This window comes from Alligator sinensis, unplaced genomic scaffold (genome assembly GCF_000455745.1).
Source record: "Alligator sinensis unplaced genomic scaffold, ASM45574v1 scaffold337_1, whole genome shotgun sequence".
NCBI lineage: Eukaryota > Metazoa > Chordata > Crocodylia > Alligatoridae > Alligator > Alligator sinensis.
The window spans coordinates 631,148-648,179 of NW_005841927.1; the positions used below are offsets into that span (position 1 = coordinate 631,148).

Genomic DNA, 17,032 nt, shown 5'->3' on the forward strand with positions numbered 1-17,032 from the left:
TGTGCTGCAATCTGAAGTGATTTGCTGAACCTCAAAGGATCAGCATGCAGTGGGCTGCTTAGTTTAGAAGAAACTTGGGCCTGGTACTAGTGCCCATAAGGAAGAAGAAGGAGTGCTAGGCTGATGATAAATCCCCTGTGGCCAAAAGATTGCACCTCAGGCTTCCACATGCAGAAGCTCTGGGAGGATTTTAGTCTGGAGCAAAAGAAGAGCAGGAGCTTGTTTGCAAAAAAGGTTTATTTACGAGTAAAGTTCTACACAGATCATACCCGGAGCTTGGCGGGGCCCCGGGCAGCGCATGCTTATATGTTCTACCCCTTTGGCGGGTCTCCTGCTTGCAAGAGATGACACGCTGCCTGGATGGATTGCGATCTTCTGGAGTCTTGAGCAGTTGGAAAGAACGTTCAGTTGTTCAGATATCTTTCAAGGCAGCCAAGATGCATTTGTCGTCTTGACTTTCCAAACTCAGGGAAAACAGATTCTCTCCTAGAAAGCCATCTCCTGGTTCTGTTGAGTGTAGAGTGCCACCTGGGTCATCCTCCAGTCGCTCAGGAGGCTTTTTAGACTTCCATTTCGTGCCATGGCTGCTAAAAAGCAGTGAAATTGGAGAAGCATTCTCTTCTGGCAGAAGGTTGCTCTCGGCACCAGTCTGAGAGACTCAGGGTGCTCACAGCCTTGCCTTGGAGAGGATTGAGCTCAGATGCCCCTTGCGTTGCCCTCTGCCTGTTACCCTTTAAGAGGACAGGAGCCATCTTCTCAGCCTCAGTAACTCTGAGTGATGGTTGCCCACGTGGATGCCAGGCGAGCAATAGTGGAGTCGTACTGACTATCACTTGCAGGCATCTCTGACAGAAGAACGTTGTCATAGACTGGGGAGGGCGAGGGGGCTGGGAGAGTAGGGGCCAAGCTGCTGTAAGAGACTGGAGAGCCTCTCAAGAAGGGGGGGTTAGAGCTGGACTGGGGAGCAGGACTGATGGAGTTGCTGGTGAGGGGCCACAGGCTGGGATATTGGCTGAAAGGTGAAGACAAAGAAAGAATGAATCATAGAAAATGAGGGCTGGAAGGGACCTCAGGAGCTCGCATCTAGTCCAGCCCCCTGCTTCATGCAGGAGCAGTCCCAACTAGATCACCCCAGGCCAGGCTTTGTCTACCCAGGTTTGAAAACCCTCCAGAGACCCTTCTGGCCTTTAACAGAAGGGTCCTGTTGATCCTTTCTCTCCTGGGCTTCCTTGCTCCAACACCCACTCAGTGAAGGAGTGAGAGGCTTCTGAGTACACTTTCCCTCATCTCTCATGTGCGCGGCGGGCTCAAGGGAAGGGGCCACAGCGTGCAGGCTGGGCAGGACCCAGCTCTGTTGGAACCAGGTTATGAAGCCGGTCAGGAGCCATGTCCTAATCTTTGTCCCAGGTGTCACCTGGGTTGGTTCTCTCCCCACGACACACCTTATTTCCAGTCCTTGGCAGGGGAGACTTGCAATGAAGACTGGACCCTTCAGGACAGGAGGGGTTGTGCTCAGAGCTCACCCCCTGCCCTTCCCTATCTGTGGAGCGGGAAGGGGAAGACCCCCTATGTCCTTAGCACAGGGTGGGAATTCAGTTTGCCATCTGCTTGCCCTTATAGTGTTTAGCTCCTTCGGTGCTCATCTCTTTGCATAATGCCTCTTGTACAGTCTGCACGGCTGCCCCCTCTGCCTGTTATACCCCTTGCTGCTCTGTTCTGGAGGCCCCTTCCACCTGGTGGCAGCTGCCCCCCCAGCCCGTGCCTCTGTGTGTCTGTCATCTTCTCCCACAGCCATACCCCAGCATTGCCAGAGCTCCTGTGCCCTGAGCTGACTTGCTCTCTCAAACCCCAAACCTACAGAGAGGGCAATGTGCTGGTGCCTGGCTTATAAACCAGCCTCTGCTTGGAGCCAATCCTAGTGGCCATAGCCTCTGGGATCAACTCCTCCGGGGAGACAGACCACTGCAGACCCTTATCCATGTTTAGAGGCCTTAATTCTTCTAAATCAGGATAAAATCTCTGTCCCTCACTGTTGAAGACACCAGAGTGGCTTTTCCTTACCTTGTAGTAGAGGCAGAGGTGGGTAAGACCCCGGTGGAGCTGGAAAGACTCAGTCCTGACCAGCTGTCAGGGGCAGGCAGCATGGAGAGGCCAGCAGAGCTATCCACATAATTAGCTGGAGAGAAAGATAGATCCTTTAGATGGAGAAGAAATCCTGATGTGCTGTCGTAGCAGTGACTTAAGTGACCAGAATAGAGGGGTGGCCCCCTCCTCAGGAAGCCTGCCTGAGAGAGAGATGAGTGACACTAGGACAGGGCTGTGTGCTGTGTCCCCCCCAGCCTTTACACTGGTGCAACTGCATTGTATATCTGCACCAAGACAGGGCAGGGCAGGGGGCTGTGCCCATGCGTGTGTGGGGTATTCTTACTTGGTGAGGCATTCCTCTGGCTGTAGGGACTTGGGTAGGGAGCAGGTCTGTGGCTCCGTAGGCTGGAGTACTGCTCGCAGTACGAGCTGGGGCTGGGTGAGAGGCCAGGACCCCCTGACAGTGAAGTCTGGACAGGAGAGGAGCAGAAGGGGCTGGTGCCTGGCAGGAACCAGCCCCCAACTGGGAAAGAAGAAAACAACAGTGTTAACCCAGGACCCCTTCATCCACCGAGAGTATCCCCACCAGAGACACCCTGGCAGGGCATGAACGCAGGGCACAGACCTGGACTCCACTCAAACAATGGCTGAAACGCACAGATGTTGATCCAAGGGACACATTTGCAGAAGAACCTAAAGCCCTTTCTCAAAGTGACATCAGCACTTAGCAGCCAAAGAGCAAATTCTCCAAGGTGCCTAAGAGCCTGAGTCCCAATGATTCCCCTTTGGATTCACACCCCTCTGTCATAGAGCTGCTTTCGGCAGTGTCATGTGTCCTCTCCCAAACAGGTTGATGGTATTCACTTGACACCACTTGGAGCTTAGAGGCACAAAGCCAGGGACATGTGCTGAGCCAGCCTGATGTAACTAAGAGCCAGTTTCCCATCTCATGGCTGGAGTTCTGGCCTGCTGTGCTTGGAGATCAGATCACACAGCTCAAAAGTGCAGATTCCCCACCTGAGGCGACTTCCAGTGCAGCATTGAGGGGCTAAGGAAACCCAGGGCCTGGCTGGAACGTATCACAAAGAGCCCCAAGCTATAGGGACCAAAGCTCCCCTGACTCCAGGGGAGAGGGGATGGGACCTTTGCCTACTCCCATTGGGACACTAGATTTGGATCAAAAAGGAGACGGCTCACTCTGTGAATAGGCAGCCTGGGGAGATTCACTGCTGCTTTCGAGAACCTCTTTGGAGTTGCACCTAGGTGGAGAACACAGAATAGAAAGGCTTCAGTCAATAGCCAGCATCACGCGCTCAGCCATCATCTAAGAGCATTGAGGCTTTGACAACCAGTGATCACCCTGACTGACCTAGGGAGGAGCAGAGCAGACAGTGATGGGACCCCTGCTCTTTGTCCCTGGCTCTACCCCCAAGGGTTTGGGGTGGCCTTGAGCAAATTTCCTCAATGTCCCCTGCTGTAAGGAGCTCACAAGGGGGTTGTCCGGTTTAATCCATCCCTGTTTACCTGCAGGTTTGGATGAAAGGAGCTAGAAAAGGGCAAAGAGTGCCAGTGACTCAGGTGAAGCAGCCATCTACGCAGCACTCACCTCTCCTTGGCATCCAGGAAGGCTTTGGCAAAGGGATTGTGTTTAATCTTCAAGGCGGTGATCTGAAACGGGAAGGCATTGGCAGGCTGGGTTTAACTACAAACTCCTGCCCACTCTTTACCCCTTTTCACACCTCTTCTTCAACCCCCCCCTTTCCTCCCCACACATGTGCATGCACGTGCACACGTGTTCTGCTCTTGGTTGCACTGGCATGAAACGAGGCAGCTCAATGGAAGTTTCTCTTGGGTGAGCACGGTGGGAATTGAGCACAGTTTGACCCAGGGATTCTGCTCTCTCGGTTGGATCTTGCCAAGGGACTTCTCACGAATTCTTAAGCCTTTGTTTTTACCCTGTGGAAACCTGAGCTGAATGCTCCTAGCTTCCTCCCTCCTGGTTATTGCAGGGCAGCTCACGGCTCCGGCGCCAATGCTGTGATGTTTTATCTTGTATTAAGAAGTGCTTGTCTGGGGCCTATTTTATTCAAAGGACTTCACCGACACTGGCTAGTACAGCTGCTCAGCTCCTCTGCCTCTCCCATGGGGCACATGCTTATTATCCTCCTTGTTTTGCAACGGGGAAGCTGAGGCCTGCAGAAGGGAGTGACTTGCCCCTGGTTTCAGAGCTGGGAGTAGCCCTCTCCGGGTTCTCACCCTGTGCTCTGCCCGTCAGGCCATGCTGCCCCAGTGCCTGCTTTTGGACTAACATTCAGAAGAGAAGCAGCGAGGGAAGGGAGAGGGCTGGACAGGACTTAGCGTATCCTCAGGGACCGCTGTGAAATTGCTGTGTTGTCACCTGGGCCTGATTGCAGTCCTGGCTTTCTATGGGCTTTGCTGTGACTGCAATGAACACAAAGGACTGAGATGTCCAGCCTCTTCCAAGATCCTAGCAGTTGCCTTGGGGAGAGGTCCCAGCAGCAGAAGGGTTAACACCTCCTTTCCCAGCAGGGCCCAGGTGCTGAGACCCAGGGCTCTGGATTGCCCTCGGTGCAGACCCTGCTGCTCGGTGACAAAGTTCCCACTGACCTGAGCAGCAGGAAGGGAATGCGCAAGATGCATGCACCTCTTCCTGCTCCCAGGACCAGGCCTCAGCTCCAGACCAGCTGGGTATGTGGTTGCTGGAGTGGATTTACGAGATGCACCGTAAAGAGCATTCCACAGGCAGTGCCGACTGTGACATGCCCGGAGGAGAGCGGGAATCTCTGGAGACAAGTGAGAGGGGGAAGGGGACAGTGACAGGACTGAGTTGTGCTTGGAAAGTTTTAGAAGGTTTTGGCTGAACACATTTTACTTCTTCACCCCGTCCCCAAACACTGTGCTGCTAAACTGCCCCCACCTTCCACCTGAGAGGTGGCCACAGCAGAGTCTCAGGGAAAATGGTCCGTGAGTCTGCAAGGGCTCCTATCCCCACCACCGTGCCCTTCCCCAGCGCCCTCCAGTCTCCTTTACCTCCTCGTTCTGGTAAGCAGTGACGGCAATAAACTGAGTTTCCGGGAAGGAAAAGCTGCTGATCATTTTCTGCGGCCTCCCAACCTTCACGATGTGGACACGGGGCTCGTACTTATGGAGGGAGTTCAGCATGATCTGAGAGACAGAACAGGCGCATTAAGCATTGCTCTGTGGGCTTGGCCTCGTCAGCTTGGGGCCTGATCTTTCAGAGCATGAGAGAAAGTGTGGATGCCCAGGCTGGAGATGTGCCCACCTCCTCCACCCTGCTGCAGGCGCACGGAGCTTGTGCCCGGACGGAGCCCTTTGGATACCGCAGCAGGGGCTTTTGCTCTTTTGGTGTTCTCCAATCTGGGCATCAAGGAGCACATTGCAGACAAACAGCATCCTTGGGCTGCTAACTTCCAGCTTGCCTGTTGCAGGACTGAGGCACTGGCTAATGCTCCAGCTACAGTAATGCTAATATTTTCTTTTGGCACTGCTTTTCTTTTGGCAAGTGAAACAGGAACTAACTTCCTGCTTTGACCAACTGAGCCCTTCAGAGCTGTGCTCTATCCCTCACCGCCAGGGCCCCTTGTCACAGTTACCTGCCCTCCTCCGTTCATCTTGTTGGAGAGTTTGACTTTGCTGAAGGTGATGGCGGCTTTCATCCAGTGAGCCCCGAAGTTGGGGGATTGAGGATGGATGTAGACACAACTTGGGCTCTGGGGCTCCGGCTTCCCACCCGGGATCCACTCTCCATTGACGTATTTCCAGCGATTCCCATCTGCAGCCAGAAAGTCCAGCAGGATCGAGTACATGGAGTTGGGGTCCAGGCCTGAGATGCTGACTTTAAGCACAGGAAACATTCTCCTAGGATGGGACGGGACAGGAGGAGGAGATGATCAGTCACCTGCTTCTCCTTTATTCACTTCCTCACTCCTCTCATCAGTCCCTAAAGCCATATTGGCATGTCAGCGGTTCAACCAGTGGTTCTCGCCTGCTGGCTCTCAGGGCAGCCCTGGTGCCACAGACTCCCACTCCAGCCTGCTCCTGGGGTCTGGCACAGCTGCCTCCCACTGTCCCATTCATGCGTGTCCTGGGAGCACAGCCTCTCCTTGTGATGCAGCAGAGAGGGGATAACACGGGTCAGGCCCATTTCACAGCCCAGGACAGGTGACCAGTGCTGCGTAGCCAGGCCCGTATCGCTGTGGTGATTACAGTAACCAGGAAGCGGCCATAAAGGGTGGGCCTTATTTTATTTAATTTGAGCCTAATCAGTCTCGCCCTTTGCTCCCGCTTCTCTTTCCTTTGCAACCGAGCAGACGTGTCTGCCTCTGGAGGCGTAACAGAGGGCAAATGCCTAGAAACAACCTATCCTTCCCTTGTGCCCTCTACCTTCCATCACATCAAAATGATCAGACCTTGTTGTTTCCCTCAATCTTTCTTGAGGGTTGGGGGTGGCTCCCCTATTTGGGAGCCTCGATTTCTCCTCGCCAGAGGCCTTTGCAACCATCCACAGCCACCAGCAGCCTCTTCTCTGCAGCATTTGCCGCACTTCTTCATCCCAGGAGAGCTTGTCCTCCATGCAGGGGGATGCCACAAAGACCCCACCTCGCTAACCTCCCACTTTGAGCACAGGCCCCACTTAGCCGAAGGGAAAATGAAGTACGTGAGGCAAAGGTCACCGTGCTGCTCTGCTGCCTCTCCCTGTGTGTGTGATTGACAACCAGATCTAGCTGTCCTGAGCCATGCCAGAAACCACACACCTTCCCGCGGGACACATCTGGAGGATGAGGGGGTTAGACAAACTCTTGTCTAGGATGCTTTAGCCAGGGCTGATCCTGCCTCGAGCAGGGGGCTAGAAGCGATGGACTCCTGAGGACCCTGCCAGCCCAATTTTCTCAGAGGACTTCTTGGAAAAAAACCCAGGTTTTCAGGCTACAGCCCATGGCTTCTGAACCTGCCCCATCTCAGGGAGAGGCGGTTTCTAACCTACCTCCATTGGTACAGGGCTTGCCCTCAGCACAGAGGAGTGGTATATTTTCCAAGGGACTAGGGGCCATATTCTGATCTGGAATACGTGGGTGCCATTCAGCCGGAGCGCATGTAAAAGGTGGCAGCATCTATTGAGACGAGGCATGGGCTGGGCTGCACGTTTTCTCTTGGGCAAGTCCCTTCCCTGCCCTGTCCCCCAGCCTTCCCTCGCTGTCTGGCCCATCTGAGCTCTGATGTCCCCTGGACATGGGCCGTCTCTAACTGTGTCTCTGCAGCGCTCGACACTGGAGAGATCTGGCCTCAGCTGGGTAGTTGCCCCTGTCTAGAACAACCCATCTGGGCCTGGTCTCTCCAGGGGTGAAGTTGTCCCATTCTGTTTCCCTCAGGACAACAAAGACTGTCTCGTGCACATCGAGTCATCTCCGTCCAATTCAAATGCAAGTCCTAAGCAGAGGTAAATGCTCTGCTCTCCTGGACATTGTCTTCCTATCCTGGCTTCAAAGGAAGCACAATTCCTGTCGGGGAGAGAGGGGCAATCAACTGTGGTTTTCAAGTAAGGTGCTTCCTGACCCCCAGAGCTGGAAGTCACGTCACAAGTTGCTCAGAGACTTGACAGCCACCAAACCACCAGTGGCACCGTCCTTAAGACAGCGTGTGAACATTTAAAAGTAAGTCTCTGGGGCTTAGCTGCCGTGACAAGAGGCACCTTCTAGGTGCTTAAGGAAGGGGGGAAGTTGGTAATGGGGGCAGCTCAGAGGGTCCAGAGAACCCTTTCACTCACCGGCCCGTCTTGGTGACGATCATCTCATTGGTGAGCTCCTTGAAGTTCGTCCACAGCTCCTTCTCCTCCAGCTCCACCTTGATCTCCCTCTCCAAGGCATCCCCCTTCTCGCTGCCCACTTCCAGCCCGCTCTCCACCGCGCTGAAGACGTGGTCCAGCTGCTGGTGGCTGGGAGCCGAGCTCATGGTGTCCGACGTCGCCGTGGCCCTGCTGCTCAAGTCTTACGCCCCAGCCCTTGAGCCCAGTGTTGGGAGTTGGGCCCCAGCCTTGCTTGTCAGGCATCAGGACTCATTGAGGAGGGGCTGGAGTCCCCCCTGGGATTTAAACCTCTTCTGCAGCAAGCCCGGAGGCCCAGTTCCTTTCTCACTGGCTGGAAGCCTTAGCAGGTGCCCCTCCCTGCCTGCTCCAAGGTGGGTGAGGCAGGGATTGGGCAGCCTGGGGTGGGGGGAGCTACGTGTGGGCCTGCAACTTCTCAGCTCCACGATGGAGGGGGAGATGCTTTGATGTCTGTGTGAAACTCAGTGGGAAACCCAAGCCACCTCCCAGCACTGGCAATAGGTTCATCCTCCCCACACAGGCCCCTCCTGGGGGGCAGGTGTGGGGCAGAGATTGCCCTGCCATTGGCAGCTGATCACCTTTCATCCAGAGCCTTCAGCGTGAGCCAAAGAGCCCAGGACCCCCATCCCAGGGCCAGGGCAGGAGGGAGGACCAGACCACACCAAGGACTTGACCACACTCGGAAAATATATCCGCCAAGTAACCCGAGAGAAACCCGTGGGGGTGGCAAGGAGGGGCTGAGCAGAGCTGGAAAGGGGGAGCCCAGCCATGCGAGTCCCAGCCCAGCTGCTCAGACAGTAGGATGTCCTTGAGTCCCAGGAGCAGACCTGCAAGGACACCTATCCCCATTTTATGGAAAGGCACCTGGAACCCTGGGGGCTAAAAGCTTCTGCCGAGGGGGTTTGGACACCCAGTCTCATAGGCCTGGGGGTGAGAGGCATGGTCTCTGAATCAGAGCTTTCCAGCCATTGAATGCTGAAGGCTGCAAGTGAGAGAGGAACAGGGGGAAATATCCTGGTCAGACCCAGGTCACTCTCCCTGCCGGCTGCAGTGCAACACAGGAGACAGGGCGAGAGGGACCCAGGGTCTCACCCAGGCCATGGCCATGCTTATGTTCTTCCGCACTGCTGGAAACCTCAGCCTAAGTGACTTGCTGAAGGCCCCATGGGGAGTCTGTGGCAGAGGCAAGGAGGGCACCCAGGTCTCAGCTCCAGGCCTTTCTCAGTTTGTTTCCCTCTGTTGTGCCGTGCCTGGCGGCTCTCAGCGTGCTTTCGCTGGCCCCCGCTCTCAGGCGTTGAAGGAGCTGCTCGGGGTGGTGACCCACCACCTACATGTGAAATCTAGCAGGGGGCTGGCAGCCCCGCTGCAGCGTCGTGGAGCTCCCAGCTCGGGATGTGGCTGGTGAGGGAGGGCAGGAACCGGGGTCGTGTTCCTGGTGATGGATACGTCGGTTCCAGCGTTCAGAAGTAAAAGGCACCGGTGCTTAGTTTGCAGCTGAGCAGAGCCCCATTGGGAGCAGAGTCTAAGTAATGGCCTTTCCCCTTGGTGAGACGGGTTGACGAGGAGATTTCTACCCTGCAGATGGCTTTATTCTTCCAGTGACACCTCTCATCTTTTAACCAATTCTCCATTTCCCCTTAGAAGCATCCAGCAAAGTATCCTCACATTCCCAGGGATAGAGGCAATGACTTGAGCCCCTGCCTAGCATGTTCCAACGTAGACCTGCAGTGCCAGGTCTGACTGGTGGCCCAGCACACGGCGTGTCTTGTACCCCTGGGACGCCAGCGCTGGATGCTCTGGATTCATAGATTGTAGATTCATAGATCTGGCATTTGGAGGGCATTGAGAAAGAGCATGGCATGCTTCCCCTCAGTGGGATGCCCTGTCCCCAGGCCTCCAGGAGGACCAGGCCTGGTGGATTTGCAGCAACACTAGAAAATCTCCAAGGTGCAGCAGTGCATGGTGATGAGTTCTGTCCATAGGGCCCCTGCGCTTCCTGCCCACTTCCCTTCTTAAGTGCCTGCTTTCATTTACACGACAGAAGTCATTAGCCTGTTCTACCTGGTGTTTAGCTAAGGCTTCCTAAGACCTGGGGAAGGGCATTTTGTGTCTGAAAGCTTGCCTCGCCTCTCTCCGGGCTGTAACACTGGTCCGATAAAAGATATTGCCAGAGCAACACTAGGACACCCCTTCTAATTCCTCACTGGCAGTCACTCTGCCACCGCCGCCTCCCGTTCTGCATTAGGAATACAAACCCAGCCTCAAAGGCCTTCCCTTGGTTTCCAGTCTGATGTTGGGGGGGGTGTCCTGCTTCTCTTCTCCCAGGTAGTTCTGCTTAATCTCCCCCAGGGTGGGAGGTTTAGGGGCAGATTCGATTGCAGGGACAAACAGCAACCTCTGTGGGGCTCTTTGGAGACAATGGGGGTCACTCTGGACCATGCAGGGCAAGCAGTGGTGTTTGAATCCTGACACCTGGGGGCCTGCTGAGACCAGCCTTATCTACAGCAGACAGGTGCTGGGAATTACGCCAAGGAGCTGAGAAATTCATCAGGCCGTTTACAAGGAGGTGGATCTGTTGGGAGAGCAGATGACCACAGCCACTGACTTGGCTGCCCTCAAGTTTCCATCTGAGGGTCATGGGTGGTTTGCAGGGTCCCCAGGGGAGGTACTGGGGTGACGGCTCTCTGTGAATGGGCTCCCAATCCATCCTGCCAGCCGGGGCGCCTGGGAGAGATCTGGACTCTCCTGGAGTTCCCTCTTGACTGCAGGGAGGGGATACTCGAGCTGGGATGCCCTCACCTGGCAGCGGAGCCTCAGGTGGTCGCTTTTGCCGCTACAGGCTGACCCTACAAGATCTGACCCAAACCCTTACCCCAGATCTTATATCCAAGCCCTGCGCCCATCTGAGAATTGGTACTGCTTGGAGATCTCTCTCTCTCACACACAGAATTCTCCGTTTCTCTTCTGCTGCAGGATTTGTCCATAGTTCCCCTTGCAGAAAGCTCCAGGACCACACAGAAAAGGCCATTGTCTGGTTCAGCTGCAAGCTGGAAGCACCATAAGTCTCACGAGGAAGCGAGCAAGAGCATGTGACTCCACAGCACAGGCGAGTGGGAGAGCATCGCACAGAGGAGCAGTCAAAGCCCAGAGCAGAGGTAGGTAGTGCTGGTCTTGGAAAGGCCTGGATTTTATCTCGGGGCTGTGAGTGGCGACGGCCCACCTGCTGTCATTGCTGTTTTCCTGGATGTTCTGTTCTGTGTTCTACAACTTAAAAAAATAGCACCGCTGGCTGCCAACAGCTGCGTGCTTCTAACGCAGGGATGGCCAGGGTTGAGATTCATTAAAGGCTTTGGGGGCAAATCTTTGCATCTGCAAGAACTTGCAGCAGCTTCTTGCTTCAGTTCCACACCAACCAATGGGTGGTAGATCTGACACAGAGTGCCTAAATGCCATATGCATTGTCTTCTGGTGTCGCATACTCCTTCCTGCAGTGTTTTCCTTGTCCTCTGGCTTCTGAACCTGAAACCTGTATTTGTGGAGTGGTCTCACGAGTGCCCCGTGTACTGAGGAGCTGGTTTCAGGGGGTTTTAGCTGGCTGGAGTGATGCAGTGTAGCACTGACTTGAAATCTGCTTCAGTTGAACTGACTGACTGGGGCTGCAGCTGTGTCTCCTGGAGCTTAGAGCTGCCTGGCTGATGTACCAGAGGCTTGGAAACACCCGAGTCTCATCCACTCAGGGCTCTTTAGTCCATGGCCACCATTAATGCAGTATCTGAGCACCCCTCTAACACTCACCAGCCTCAAGGCAGGGAGAGAAGTGATGCATCTTGATTTTATATATATATAGAGAGAGAGAGAGCAGTGGGTCTCAATCTTCGTAGACTTGAAGCACCACTGGAGAGACTTGAGCCTCCAGTAAACTCCCAGCCCCCCTGGGAAAATGCCAGCTTTAGATTCCACTCTATTTTTGACTACAGAAAAATGACAGAGCAGTCTTTCCATTGCAAAGAAGTCAGAAAACCCCCAGCTTCTTTTGGTTTATTTGAAGTCTCTGGTTTTATCTTATGAATCACATTTGTGCACCTAACAGTGCTAATGTTGTGGAGCATGCCACAGCCCCCTGAAAAGGCTCTTAAGGCCATGGCACCATGGTTGATCTAGAGAAAACCCAAGGGACGTGGCCAGGGCCCTAAGTCAGTGACGGAACAGTCCTGGGCCACAGCCAGGGTGTCCCGCATGCTGACTAGAGCACTGACCACGCGGCCGCGCTTCCTCTGTGGCTGTGCTTGCAAAAGGTGTCGTTGTTCCACTTGGGAGCCAGGGACATTGTCCTGCCAACACGCACATGTGTAACTGTGCACCCCCAGGTCACTCCCTCGACTGCAATTCACGTGGCTCTGTGCACAGGTAATGTGTCAGCTCGAGCACGTGCTGGGCCATTCCTGCGTAACGTCTAATTGTGGCGATGGGCTTTGTCTGGCAGTGGAAGCAGAGCAAAGCATCAGTTTTGTGCACACGGCATGGGGCTTTGACCCGCCTGAATGGACTGAAGGGCAGCACTGGGGCCTTGGCACCGCCTTAGATTTGTGACCGCCTCTTGATGGCTGCCGTCCTGCCTGGGGGGGTTGGCAGCATGGAGAAGGTGGTGAGGAGGGCGGCGGTGTGTCAGTCTCTGCCTCTGGAGAAGTGCAGGGTTTGGGCTGCACATGCCACAGGCAGGGCTGCCACCTTCCAGTGTCCCCAGGTCATTTGACTGCTTAAGAGCTGGATTCTTCTCTCTGTCTTGTGGGTCTGGAGCCCTTTGGCACCATGTTTCCCAGCATCTCTTCACACTTGGGAGTGCCGGGGCCGTTGGTGGGACCGGGCTGAGCTTGGGTATCGCTGAACCTCAGGGCTGGAGCTTCCAGCACGGCAATGACAGGGCTCTCGATACATCACAAGGACGGGCCAGGGTGAGTAACAGCCGTGCCAGGGGCACCTGCCTGCTGCTGCATGTCTACAGTAGGACTGAGGCCTGGCATTTGGAGGGATTAGGCAGGGCTGGCTCAACAAGTAACCATGGCTGTAGGGTAAAAGGGGCTGGTGTCTTTGGGTACCCAAGCTGGCTGGGCGGTTGGGAAGACATAGGACTCAAACAGGTTTGCTGGTTGATAAGATAGTTTCTGCGTCGTCAAAGAGGAGGTTGCACCATGCACTGCCTGGGACTAAAAGCCAGGGACTTCCTGTGCCCAGCAGGAGAGAAGGGGCCGTCTGCCCCCCTTGGGATGAAAGGGCTTGGGGGGCGGGGGATGTACCTCCATGAAGTGATGCTGTTGGAAGGACATGCAACCCTTCAAGGCAGCTGAGCTCCAAGCCTGTCCCCCTCCCCATCAGGCCCTCTGGCAACAGCTGAGCCTTTTGAAGTGCCTTGCCCTGGGGGGAGAGGGGTGGGAACAGCTGCCAGGGATGGAGGGGGCAGGGCAGGCAGAGATCAAAGCCCTCTGCCTTTAGTGCAGGGTTAACAGTGGGGTGGAGACAATAGGGCTCCTGCAGCTCTGCCCTGGGTGGCTTCCTGCCACAGCTGCCTTGACTGACCTGCCATGGGCCACCTTGACCAGTGCACTCACCCAGGCCGGCACCCCCACTCTGCCCTTCTCTTCTGAGCCGGGAGCCCCATCTCGTCCCCTTCTAGCTCTTCATGGGTTCACGCTGTGCCGGGTGATCTCTGCTGTGATGGAGAGAGCCCGTGTTCGTTCAGAGCCCTTCACTTGCAGGGAGCAGATCTGATCGCCTGGTGCCATGCGTGTGCTGCCAACACTTTCCAGTCCCGAGTCCCCGCTGCCCGCCAGCGTGAGGCATCTGCGTCTGGGGTGGGACACAGCCCTTCTCTCTCCTTTTGAATCTGGAGCTGTGCGGGGTCAGGAGGAAGAGGTCAGGCCAGAGGCTGTGCCCCCCTGTGTGGGGGCTGCTGGCCTGGCAGGTAGGGGGCCCTGGGTCCTTGCTCTCAGTGAAGCAGAAGCTCCCTCCTTTAGCCATTTTTTCAGGGACTGTGTTAGTGGCTTAGCGTAAAAAGGAGCAGGGGAAGGGTGGGTGGCACGTGGCTGAGCTGTGGCATGGTGGCTTGCGCCTCCTTGTGCTGAGCGGTCAGTGAGACCTGGGTTCGAGCCCCTCTGAGGGGGAAGGGACTCAGAAGTGCGGTCCCCTTGTCTTCCTCCCCTCCTTGGGGACAAGGTGGGAGCTGGCTGTCCTGCTAGGCAGGGGTTTGGCCAGACCTGTTTTGGGACCCTGAAGCCAGTAGCCACGCACAGTGGGCACCAGTGCGTGCTTGGGTCCTCCTGCATTCCTCCTTGCGTGTGCCTAGTCCAGGAGTAGCATTGCTTTGGTGGCATAAGTGCCACACATCACCATGTCCATAACTGAGGAGGGGCCCGTAGAGCGCCGGGAAGGACCAGCATGCCGCCCTTCTCGCCAAGCCTCGTTCCCTTTCTGCCAGCAGTACTTTCCTCCCTCGGGGATTCAGATGGCCACAGGGCCAGAGCAGCACCAAAGGCACTCGAGACCGTGGCCTTGTGTCTACAGCTACAGGCTGGGCTGGGCTGACCCCAGCTCTACCACAGGCTCCTTGAGTGACTGGGGAGATACCAGGGGAGATAACAAGTGGTATCTCCATAAAAAGGAGGTACAAGCCCTTTGCTGCTTCCACAAGCACTCGTGAGATGACACTCGGTGCCCGTAAGCAACGTGAGGGCTTGCCAAGGCCTGTAGATGAACAGAACTGGCCGTGTCCCCGCGGGGTTGCGGCTCTACCTGGGCAGACATGAGACCTGACAGCAGGCCGCCTCTTACTCAGAGGTTTGCCTTGGTGCTTCCACTCCTCCCTGGCTGCCTTGGGGATTTCTCTGTGAGGGGCCCGTGGAAAGTCCTGTGCTGTCAGAGCTGGATGCCGTGCTGATGGGTTGGGTCTGCTGTTGTCACCAGAGCCAGGAGACAGCTCAGCTCGGGCAGGGGTGGTGGGGGTGAAAGGATACTCCCAGATGGGGCTGACTAATGCCGTCCAGCACCTGTGAGATCAGCGGCTTGCTGTGTCGGACGGGGACCAGCTCACCCCTGTGCGGGTCTCCTGGTATAAAGAGCATCTGCAGGGGCGGCACAGGTGGCACTTGAAGGACACATTGACATGGCATGAGGTGGGGGAGAATCCCCTGTCCCGGGGCTCTCACCATCACCTTGCAGAGAGATATTTAGCCATGTCAGTCACCGGGCAGGGCAGGGCGGCCCCTCGGAGACCGACTAGTTCAGAGTGGCACGAGCTTGCATGGACAGCAGCCCATTTCATCGGTCCTCGTCTGCTGAAGCAGGCTCTGCATGCCGCACAGATCGCAGGTCTCGCCCGCTTGCTTTGCTCTCTTCAGGGACCTGTTCCTTCAGGTCGTGCAGGGTGTAACGCTGCCTGCAGCACGTTATGGGCTCAGCGCGGTTGCAGCGGGGCCACCCCCTCCCCACTGCTGCATCACGCACTGTGGACGGACCGCTCTGGCCTGTGTTTGAGAGCCAGCAGCAGGGAGCGCTATCCCTGCGCCCGCCGGGAAGCTTGTTCCAAGGGCTGATAGAGTTGGGCGGGCGCCTGGTCTCCGGGTGCCAGGGGATCCTGTCTGTGCTCCCTCTGCTAAAAGCAGGCAGTGAAGCAGCCCCTCAGTAGGGACACGGCCCTTTCTCGGCATGTCTAGGAGGAAGGCCCTGCCAGCGTCTCTTTGTGGAGGGGGGTGCAGGCAGCTTGAGGGGCTCGCGCCCCAGCTCTCAGGCCGGGGGACAACCGAGAGTGCATGGGGGGGGAAAGCGCAGCAGGGTGCAGGTGGCTTTGTGCCTCAAATAGTAAAGGCCACTGAACCCCACCTTGTCTGTCTGTCCCCAGACCGGGTCATTCCCTGCATTGCAGTGACAGGGCTGTCCCCTCCTGCTGTCCCCCGTGTCGAGGCACCTGCCTATCCCAGGGGGCAGCGACTTCAGCCCTGCCGTCGACTGGGTTCCTTGCCCCCCGCACGGTGTGGGCCTTCCCGGCGCGTTGCTGGGTGGGGTGCGGCAAGTTGGCTTTGATGCCGCCAAGTTCCTGGGCCAGCTGCTCGGGGGGAACATGCTCGTCTCTTCCAGGCTCCGGCGTGTATTGACACATCCCTTCATTCCTTCCCGGCAGCGACTGATCTTACACAACCCCGTTCTCAGCCTCCTGCCTGTTCCCGTCCTTTTCTGAGTGGGGCAAAAGGGAAAAGGAGAGAACAGCAGTTTTCATGCCATCTTATTGCCACAAAAGAGCCCTGGTGGGGTGCTGTGTGCTTGCTCCCCCACACCTGAAATCTGGGGGTCTTGCGGCCACTGTGAAATGCCCAGAGCTCCCAGCAGTGCTGTCTTAGCAGCTCCGTGGTGTCTCCAGCTGGCTCCTCTGGCCATCGCTGCCACCCAGCCTCGGTCACAGCTGTCCCAGGAGCGGCTCCTTCCTGCCGTGGCCTCAGTCGGAGTAGCGCAGGCATGGCCTGGTCCCAGCCCCAGCTTGGGCTTGGTCAGGGCCAAACACACAAACCCTGCCTGGGTCTGAGCAGAGGCAGAGCCCGCTGCCAGGGCTGTGCTAAGCTCTGGGAGATGGGGAGGCAGCGAGCTTCCCTTCCCAGAGCTGGGCTCTGCTCCGGGGCTGTTGGAACCGGAGCGGGAGCCGCGGGGCTGCCCCGTGTGCCCTGGCGAGCACTGGCCTCAGCCTGAATGTGTCACCAGGCACTGGGGGGGGTTAGATCCACCGGCCGGGGCCTGCAGCCCCTCTCTGTTCCCCGGCGGGTTGGATCCTGATGTGCTGGGGGTCTGTGGGCAGCCCAGCTCAGTGCAGCCCCCCAGGCCAGGCGCCTGGCTGGCTGCAAGGGGCTGGCACGGTGGAGCTCTCAGGGCGCTCCCGGCCCCTGGGGCGGCTCTGCCTGCTGGAGCCGGGGGCTGTTCGGTGTGTGCTGTGTGCGCATGGGCTTGGCCAGGCACTGCCTCCCTGCCGGGAACTTGGAGCTGGGCTTCGATTCCCTCCTCTGGCCCCGGGATCTCAGTGGGGCTGCTCAGGGCAGGCTGGCCCCT

General features: G+C 56.7%; 1 protein-coding gene across 1 annotated transcript; it reads right to left on the reverse strand.

Annotated features, from left to right (window-relative positions):
• Positions 1–762: 762 nt before the first annotated feature.
• LOC102371965 (brachyury protein homolog A-like) lies at positions 763–8,142 on the reverse strand. The gene is made up of 8 exons (XM_006019239.2): positions 7,892–8,142; positions 5,721–5,985; positions 5,137–5,271; positions 3,692–3,753; positions 3,283–3,344; positions 2,429–2,608; positions 2,062–2,176; positions 763–1,012 (listed from the first exon to the last, which is right to left on the reverse strand). The coding sequence occupies exons 1-8, from the start codon at positions 8,074–8,076 to the stop codon at positions 763–765; spliced, it is 1,254 nt and encodes a 417-aa protein (XP_006019301.1). The 5' UTR covers positions 8,077–8,142.
• Between the last annotated feature and the right edge of the window lie 8,890 nt (positions 8,143–17,032).